Source organism: Oncorhynchus masou, chromosome 5 (genome assembly GCF_036934945.1).
Source record: "Oncorhynchus masou masou isolate Uvic2021 chromosome 5, UVic_Omas_1.1, whole genome shotgun sequence".
In the NCBI taxonomy this organism is placed as follows: domain Eukaryota; kingdom Metazoa; phylum Chordata; class Actinopteri; order Salmoniformes; family Salmonidae; genus Oncorhynchus; species Oncorhynchus masou.
The window spans coordinates 75515446-75524990 of NC_088216.1; the positions used below are offsets into that span (position 1 = coordinate 75515446).

At 43.7% G+C, this 9545-nt stretch overlaps 1 protein-coding gene across 1 annotated transcript; it reads left to right on the plus strand.

The window, feature by feature from the left end:
- Positions 1 to 5354: 5354 nt before the first annotated feature.
- On the plus strand, positions 5355 to 9545 carry LOC135527937 (epithelial membrane protein 3-like). The gene is made up of 4 exons (XM_064956616.1): positions 5355 to 5468; positions 6057 to 6159; positions 8709 to 8849; positions 9033 to 9545. The coding sequence occupies exons 1-4, from the start codon at positions 5391 to 5393 to the stop codon at positions 9206 to 9208; spliced, it is 498 nt and encodes a 165-aa protein (XP_064812688.1). The 5' UTR covers positions 5355 to 5390; the 3' UTR covers positions 9209 to 9545.

Sequence of the window (9545 nt, forward strand, 5' to 3'; positions counted from 1 at the left end):
ATAAAAAACAATAAAATAACAAGTACGAGGCTATATGCAGGGGGTACCAGTACTGAGTCAATGTAAAGGTTAGTTTAGGTAACTGAGGGAATATGTACATGTAATGTATATAATAGATAATAAACAGCGAGTAGCAGCGGTGTAAAGAAAGGTGGGTGGGGGGGTCAATGCAATTTCTCCAGGTAACCATCTGATTACCTGTCTTATGGCTTGGTGGTAGAAGCTGTTAAGAAGCATTTTGGACCTAGACTTGTGCCCCGGTACTGCTTGTTGTGTAGTAGCAGAGAGAACAGTCTATGACTAGGGTGGCTGGAGTCTTTGGCAATTTTTAGAGCCTTCCTCTGACAACGCCTGGAATAGAAGTCCTGGATGGCAGGGAGCTTGGCCCCAGTGATGTACTGGACCGTACGCACTACCCTCTGTAGCGCCTTACTGAGCAGTTGCCATACCAGGCGATGATGCTACCAGTCAGGATGCTTTCGATGGTGCAGCCAAATCTTTTCAGTCTCCTGAGGGGGAATAGGGGTTGTCATGCCCTCTTCACAACTGTCTTGGTGTGTTTGGACCATGATAGTTTGTTGATGATGTGGACACCAAGGAACTTGAAGCTCTCAACCTGCTCCACTGCAGCCCCGTCGATGAGAATGGGGGCATGCTCGACCCTCCTTTTCCTGTACTCAATGATCCTCTCCTTTGTCTTGATCACTTTGAGGGACAGGTTGTTGTCCTGGCACCACAATTCCAGGTCTCTGAGCCTGTAGGGAGGAGGTGTCTCATTGTTGTCGGTGATCAGGCCTACCACCGTTGTGGACCAGCAAACTTATTGATGGTGTTGGAGTAACGCTTGGCTATGCAGTCATGGGTTAACAGGGAGTACAGAAGAGCAATAAGCACGGGGTCCCATGTTGAGGATCAACATGGCAGACGTGATGTTGCCTACTCATACCACCTGGGGGGCGGCCCGTCAGGAATCAATCAATCAAATGTATTTATAAAGCCCTTTTTACATCAGCCGATGTACATCAGCCGATGAGGAAGTCCAGTATCCAGTTGCAGAGGGGGGTGTTTAGTCCCAGGGTCCTTAGCTTAGTGATGAGATTGGAGGACACTACGGTGTTGAACACTGTAGTCAATGAACAGCATTCTGACGTAGGGGTTCCTTTTGTCCAGGTGGGAACGGACAGTGTTGAGTGCAATTGGGATTGCGTCATCTGTGGATCTGTTGGGGTGCTATGTGAGTTGGAGTGGGTCTAGGGTGTCCAGGAGGATACTGTTGATGTGAGCCAAGACCAGCCTTTCAAAGCACTTCATGGCTACCGACGTGAGTGCTACGGGGCGGTAATAATTTAGGCAGGTTACGTTCGCTTCCTTGGGTACAGGGACTATGGTGGTCTGCTTGAAACATGTCGGTGTTACATGCTTTGAGTACACATCCTGGTAATCCATCTGAACCAACGGCTTTGTGAATGTTAACCTGTTTAAAGGTTTTGTTCACGTCGGCCACCGAGAGCGTGATCACACAGTTATCCAGAACAGCTGGTGCTCTCATGCATGCTTCAGTGTTGCTTGCCTTAAAGCGATCATGAAAGGCATTTAGCTCGTCTGGTAGACTTATGTCACTTGGCAGCTCGTGTCTGGGCTTCCCTTTGTAGTCCGTAATAGCGTCTGAGCCGGTGTAGTACGATTCAATCTTAGTCCTGTATTTAGGCTTTGCCTGTTTGATGGTTCGTCTGAAGGCATAGCGGGATTTCTTATAAGTGTCCGGGCTAGAGTCCCACTCCTTGAAAGCGGCAGCTCTACCCTTTTAGCTCAGTGAGGATGTTGCCTGTAATCCATGGCTTCTGGTTTGGGTTGGCGCTGCCTCTGGATGAGCATATTCTTGTTTGCTTATGGCTTTATACAGCTCGTTGAGTGCGGTCTTCGTGCCAGCATCGGTTTGTGACAGCTACGAAAAATATCGATGAAAACTGTCTTGGTAAATAGTGTGGTCTACATCTTATCATGAGATACTCTACCTCAGGCGAACAAAACCTTGAGACTTCCTTAATATTTGATTTTATGCACCAGCTGTTGTTGACAAAAAGACACAGAGAGAGGTCAGTAATCCAGTGTAGTGGCAAAGGTACAGGACGGCTGGCAGGCTCAGGATCAGGTCAGGTAGAGGTCAGTAATCCAGAGTAGTGGCAAAGGTTCAGGACGGCTGGCAGGCTCAGGGTCAGGTCAGGCAGAGGTCAGTAATCCAGAGTAGTGGCAAAGGTTCAGGACGGCTGGCAGGCTCAGGGTCAGGTCAGGCAGGAAAGGTCAAAACCAGGAAACTAGAAAACAGAGACTATAGCAAAGACAAACTGGCACAGACAGACCGAAAACACAGGTATAAGTACCCAGGGGATAATGGGGAAGATGGGTGACACTTGGAAGGGGGTGGAGACAAGCACAGGGACAGGTGAAACAGATCAGGGCGTGGCAGTGTCAGTATAAACATCAATTGTCAGTTTAATGGAATTGAATTACACTGAATTCTGTCAAGGCAGCACTGTTAAAGTTTAAGTGCACTTTATGGAAAAATATACATTTGGTTTACTTTAAGATTATTTTATTGTTATTTGTCATATTGTCTTAGGCTTTACATTAAAATAAAATAAAATAATTTTATTAACTTTTAGCCTACTTGTTGAGGTTTCTTGGGTGGTCGAAGTTTTCTCACTCACTAGACATCAAAAGTGGTCTCTAATGAGAAGTAATTTCCTCCCATTGACGGAATACATCCTGGCAACAGTAGCCTACTGTACTGTACTAGAGACTGATCAGACCAATGACTGTGTCTCAGACTGACACAATGAGTTGTACAGTACATCTTCCACATTCGCCCACACAGGCGCCCCTAGATCAAAGTCATGGATCACTTTAAACCTCTGCTCTACCACTCGACTATAATGTGACTTTGGATTCAACTCTACAAAACAAATGTGTGGTAATTTTCTGTTGACCAATGGAATAATAATGTATGTTAATCTGACAGTTTTTCAATGTAATGAATGGAAAGTGAATGTTAAGACCATGCTTAGTCTCTGAGAGGGAGTGTGGGTTTTGAGCTCAAAATGGACAATCCACATATATTCTGAACAAAAATATGCAACAATTTCAAAGATTTGACTGAGCTACAGTTCATATAAGGAAATCAATCAATTGAAATACAATCATTAGGCCCTAATCTATGGATTTCACATGATTGGGAATACAGTTATGCATCTGCTGGTCACAGATACCTTCAAAAAATTGGTTGGGGCGTGGATCAGGAAACCAGTCAGTATCTGGTGTGACCACCATCTGCCTCGTGCAGCGCGACACATCTCCTTCGCATTGAATTGATCAGGTTGTTGATTGTGGCCTGTGGAATGTTGTCCCACTCCTCTTCAATCGCTGTGTGAAGTTGCTGGATATTGGCAGGAAATGGAACACGCTGATCCAGAGCATCCTAAACATGCTTAATGGGTGACATGTCTGGTGAGTATGCAGGTCATGGGATTTTTTCAGCTTCCAGGAATTATGTACAGATCCTTACGACATAGGGCTGTATATGATCATGCTGAAATATGAGGTGATGGCGGCAGATGAATGGCAGGACAATTGGCGCTAGGATCTTGTCACGGTATCTCTGTGCATTAAAATTGCCATCGATAAAATGCAATTGTTTTCGTTGACCTTAGCTTATGCCTGCGCATACCATAACTCCATCACCACCATGGGGCACTTTGTTCACAACGTTGACATCAGCAAACCGCTCTACCACACAACGCCATACACATGGTCTGCGGTTGTGAGGCCAGTTGGAGATACTGCCAAATTCTCTAAAACGACATTGGAGTCAACATTAAATTCTCTGGCAACAGCTTTGGTGGGCATTCCTGCAGTCAGCATGCCAATTGCACTCTCCCTCAAAACTTGAGACATCTGTGGCATTGTGTCGTCTTACAAAACTGCACATTTTATTGTCCCAAACACAGGTTGCACCTGTGTAATGATCATGCTGTTTATTCAACTTCTTGATATGCCACACTTTTCAAGTGACAAAGGAGAAATGCTCACTAACTTAGATGTAAACATATTGGTGCTCAACATTTTAGAGAAATAAGCTGTATGTGCATATGGAACATTTCTGGGATTTTTCATTTCAGCTTTTGAAACGAGGGACCAACACTTTACATGTTCCGTTTATATTTTTGTTCAGTGTATATTCCATATTTCTAATCATTCAATTTTCTGCAGGGTTATGGATCTGGTCTAAAATGAGGTATTAATGATTCCCAGATGTACTGTATATATATCATGCAGATTTCAAGTGTAATGTTTACATCATGTCCTTTTTCATGTGGTTGACTCTGTGACTTTGGGTGGGTCCAGTCCAGTGAGTAGTCAGTAGTCATTTTTTGTCTGTTGTCCGGACTGTAGACTGGGTAGAGGAAATAGATGTTGAGAACTCCCCCTATATCCCACTCTGCATTCCAACCCCTGTCTTTATCTCAGCTTTGGAGATAGTGTGGGAGTAGAGGAAGAGTAAAGGGGAGAAGTGGCGTCTGAGAAAGGCAGGGGCGGCAGAGGACCGAGGGGTACTGAGGGTTACAGAACCAGTCATAGTTCCCCAGGAACCTACATTTAAGGTAAGTCACAATATCAAAGACGTGAAAAGTACTTGGAACTTTTGACTGAGCTTTGGTTACAATGTTATCTAGAGTATTGAAATATTTGTTATGGTTTGGAATGAACAGTGTGTATGGAATTCAAGACAAATATGCCATACTGTATACCAACATTATTATGTGTGTATTGAAATAGATTATTTGAGAATCAGTGAAAGTAACTAATTAAATATACATGTTTTGTTATTCTCAATCTAAAGTGTTGTTAGAATCAATATATTTTGTTGTCACTCAAGAGTTCTCCCTCATACTATGCTCAGTCCTCATGTTTGCTCCTTTTAGTACCAGGTACCACAAACACTACAGTTTTCTCATCTGTGAAAAAGCCTAATGCAAACCAGATGAAGAATGTGACGAGACACATACCTTTTTAGAATACTCATTATCCTTCTAATGGATTCAAATCTCACTCTTGTGGTTTCACACAAGGAAAATGGAGTTGCTTAGATTTAGACAGGAGAAGAACAGTGCAGTCTGCCCTATTCTGGAACTGAATATAACATCATAATAAATGCCATTTAGCAGATGCTTTTAGCCAAAGTGACTTACAGTCGTGTGTGCAAACATGTTCCATGTGGGTGGCCACAGTGGATATCAAACCCACAATACTGGTGTTGAAAGTTTCCACTGTCTCAAAAGTCTGTCTGTGTCCAGGACACCTGAGTGTGGCCTCAGTGGAAGCTCCCAGCCATCATGGTTCTTCTGCTCATGTCTGTGACTGTGCTTCATCTTTTCACTCTGGCCATGCTGTTCATCGCCACCATGGAGAAGGTGAGACACTCTCCACTGTTAGCCACTCTGTCTCTGTGGCACTCCCTTTCCTGACTTGTTTTTATTTTATTTAACCTTTATTTAACTATGCAAGTCAGTTAAGGACAAATTCTTATTTACAATGACGGCCTTTACAATGACGTATCAAAGTCTGAGAAGAGAATCCACAACCATGTTGAATATCAACATACTGATAGCACTACGGTGCTCTAAGAAAACCCAGCGTGACCGTATAAAATGTGCAGGAATTAGATTTATGGATATTTTATTACTTTGAAACCTCTGGTGGAATCCCACAGTGGGGACCCAGTTTTATGGTTTAGTCAGATTGCCATGCACACAGAACCTACCAGCTGAATGAAACCTGTCTCTCTCTAGTTCTGGTGGGTTTGGTCAGATTGCCATGCACACAGAACCTGCCAGCTGAATGTAACCTGTCTCTCTCTAGTTCTGGTGGATTTGGTCAGATTGCCATGCACACAGAACCTGCCAGCTGAATGTAACCTGTCTCTCTCTAGTTCTTGTGGGTTTGGTCAGATTGCCATGCACACAGAACCTGCCAGCTGAATGTAACCTGTCTCTCTCTAGTTCTGGTGGATTTGGTCCGATGCTGAAATCACAGACCTCTGGTCTAACTGCATTCACGACAACGCAACGGGAAACTGGCTGTGTGCTGCCTCTAATGAAAATGGTAAATCAAGTGGAAAATTATGTTTTTTTTTAATGATACGTATCTAGTCTACTTAGATTGAGGATCTCTCTTTTTATAACCTTGGATTATTCTGTCTGTTTATGCCAACACAGTGGGGCAAAAAAGTATTTAGTCAGCCACCAATTGTGCAAGTTCTCCCACTTAAAAAGATGAGAGAGGCCTGTAATTTTCATCATAGGTACACTTCAACTATGACAGACACAATGAGAAAAAAAATCCAGAAAATCACATTGTAGGATTTTATGGTGGAAAATAAGTATTTGGTCATCTACAAACAAGCAAGATTTCTGGCTCTCACAGACCTGCAACTTCTTCTTTAAGAGGCTCCTCTGTCCTCCACTCGTTACCTGTATTAATGGCACCTGTTTGAACTTGTTATCAGTTAAAATACACCTGTCCACAACCTCAAACAGTCACACTCCAAACTCCACTATGGCCAAGACCAAAGAGCTGTCAAAGGACACCAGAAACAAAATTGCAGACCTGCACCAGGCTGGGAAGACTGAATCTGCAATAGGTAAGCAGCTTGGTTTGAAGAAATCAACTGTGGGAGCAATTATTAGGAAATGGAAGACATACGAGATCACTGATAATCTCCCTCGATCTGGGGCTCCACACAAGATCTCACCCCGTGGGGTCAAAATGATCCCAAGAACGGTGAGCAAAACTCCCAGAACCACACCACGGGGGGACCTAGTGAATGACCTGCAGAGAGCAGGGACCAAAGTAACAAAGCCTACCATCAGTAACACACTACGCCGCCAGGGACTCAAATCCTGCAGTGCCAGACGTGTCCCCCTGCTTAAGACAGTACATGTCCAGGCCTGTCTGAAGGTTTCTAGAGAGCATTTGGATGATCCAGAAGAAGATTGGGAGAATGTCATATGGTCAGATGAAACCAAAATATAACTTTTTGGTAAAAACTCAACTCGTCGTGTTTGGACGACAAAGAATGCTGAGTTGCATCCAAAGAACACCATACCTACTGTGAAGCATGGAGGTGGAAACATCATGCTTTGGGGCTGTTTTTCTGCAAAGGGACCAGGACGACTGATCCGTGTAAAGGAAAGAATGAATGGGGCCATGTATCGTGAGATTTTTAGTGAAAACCTCAACCTCAACCTTCCATCAGCAAGGGCATTGAAGATGAAACGTGGCTGGGTCTTTCAGCATGACAATGATCCCAAACACACCACCAGGGCAACGAAGGAGTGGCTTCGTAAGAAGCATTTCAAGGTCCTGGAGTGGCGAAGCCAGTCTCCAGATCTCAACCCCATAGAAAATCTTTGGAGGGAATTGAAAGTCCGTGTTGCCCAGCAACAGCCCCAAAACATCACTGCTCTAGAGGAGATCTGCATGGAGGAATGGGCCAAAATACCAGCAACAGTGTGTGAAAACCTTGTGAAGACTTACAGAAAACATTTGACCTCTGTCATTGCCAACAAAGGGTATATAACAAAGTATTGAGATAAACTTTTGTTATTGACCAAATACTTATTTTCCACCATAATTTGCAAATAAATTCATTAAAAATCCTACAATGTGATTTTCTGGATTTTTGTCATAGTTGAAGTGTACCTATGATGAAAATTACAGGCCTCTCTCATCTTTTTAAGTGGCAGAACTTGCACAATTGGTGGCTGAATAAATACTTTTTTGCCCCACTGTATATGGTCATGTGGTTTTATTTTCAATAAATCAAATCAAATTTTATTAGTCACATGCACATGCTTACTTACGAGCCCCTAACCAACAATACAGTTAAAAATAATATGGATAAGAATAAGAAATAAAAGTAACAAGTAATTAAAGAGCAGCAGTAAAATAACAATAGTGAGACTATATACAGGGTGGTACTGGTCAATGTGCGTGGGCAGCGGTTAGTTGAGGTAATATGTACATGTAGGTAGAGTTATTAAAGTGACTATGCATAGATGGTGGCAACGGAGAGTAGCAGCAGTGTAAAAGGGGGGGCAATGCAAATAGTCTGGGTAGCCATTTGATTAGGTGTTCAGGAGTCTTATGGCTTGGGGGTAGAAGCTGTTTAGAAGCCTCTTGGACCTTGACTTGGCGCTTTGGTACCGCTTGTCGTGCGGTCGCAGAGAAAACAGTCTATGACTTGGGTGGCTGGAGTCTTTGACAATTTTTTGGGCCTTCCTCTGACACCGCCTGGTATAGAGGTCTGAGGATCCCTCCCAAATCTTTTCAGTCTCCTGGGGGGAGGAATAGGTTTTGTCGTGCCCTCTTTACGACTGTCTTGGTGTGCTTGGACCATGTTAGTTTGTTGGTGATGTGGACACCAAGGAACTTAAAGCTCTCAACCTGCTCCACTGCAGCCCCGTTGATGAGAATGGGGGCGTGCTCGGCCCTCTTTTTCTTGTAGTCCATAATCATCTCCTTTGTCTTGATCACGTTGAGAGGTTTCAGGTTTCTGACCTCCTCCCTATAGGCTGTATAGTCCTATTCAATGTGTCTGTGTGTTGATCCCAATGACTTGGAGTCTCATTGTTCCTCTCTTGTTTCTCCAGACTGGCTGCAGGCAGTCCAGTCCCTGACTGTCCTCTCAGTGGTCTTTTCCTCTATCTCCTTCCTGGTCTTCCTGGGTCAGCTCTTCACCATGTCTAAAGGAGGGCTCTTCTATTTCACAGGCCTCTGTCAGGTTTTTGCAGGTACTGTACTGGACAAGAATTGACCAGTTTATGACACCCAGTTCTTTCATTCATTATTATGACACCCAGTTCTTTCATTCATTTTTATGACACCCAGTTCTCTGTTCATTTTTGTTATTGACACACGTTTATTCTCTAAAGAGCATCTACCCTCCCTGTCCCCTTTCTGATCTGCTCCACCAGGTTTCACATCATTTGCCGCCTGTCTGATCTTCACATTCCACCGCAAGAAGATCCTGGACGACACCAGAGACCTGAGCATTGGCCACTTTGGCTACTGTTTCATTCTGGCCTGGTCCTGTGTACCGCTCTTGCTCTTCAGTGGAGTCCTGTATGTTCACCTACGCAAGAGGCAGTGAACTAAGACATACATGAGCAGCATTATTCAGTATTACTCGGTATTGTTAGTCTATTATCACTTGACTGTACACTCTTAGAAACAGGGTTCCAAAAGGAATCTTCAGCTGTCTCCATAGGATAACCCCTTTTGGTTCCACTTAGAACCCTCTGTGGAATAAGGTCTACAAAGAACCCAAAAGGGTTCTACCTGGAACCAAAAATAGTTATTCAAAGGGTTCTACTATGGGGCCAGCTGAAGGACTCTTTTAGGTTCTAGATAGCACTCTTTGTCTAAAGTGTAGTGAACAACAGAGACACAATGTACAATGTCTTTATTTTATCTGTGTTAAATGTATA

Coding starts and splice junctions, on each gene's coding strand:
- LOC135527937 (XM_064956616.1), top strand. CDS start 5,391: ATGGTTCTTCTGCTCATGTCTGTGACTGTGCTTCATCTTTTCACTCTG. Junction 5,469..6,056: donor TCATCGCCACCATGGAGAAG/GTGAGACACTCT, acceptor GTCTCTCTCTAG/TTCTGGTGGATTTGGTCCGA. Junction 8,850..9,032: donor CCTCTGTCAGGTTTTTGCAG/GTACTGTACTGG, acceptor CTGCTCCACCAG/GTTTCACATCATTTGCCGCC.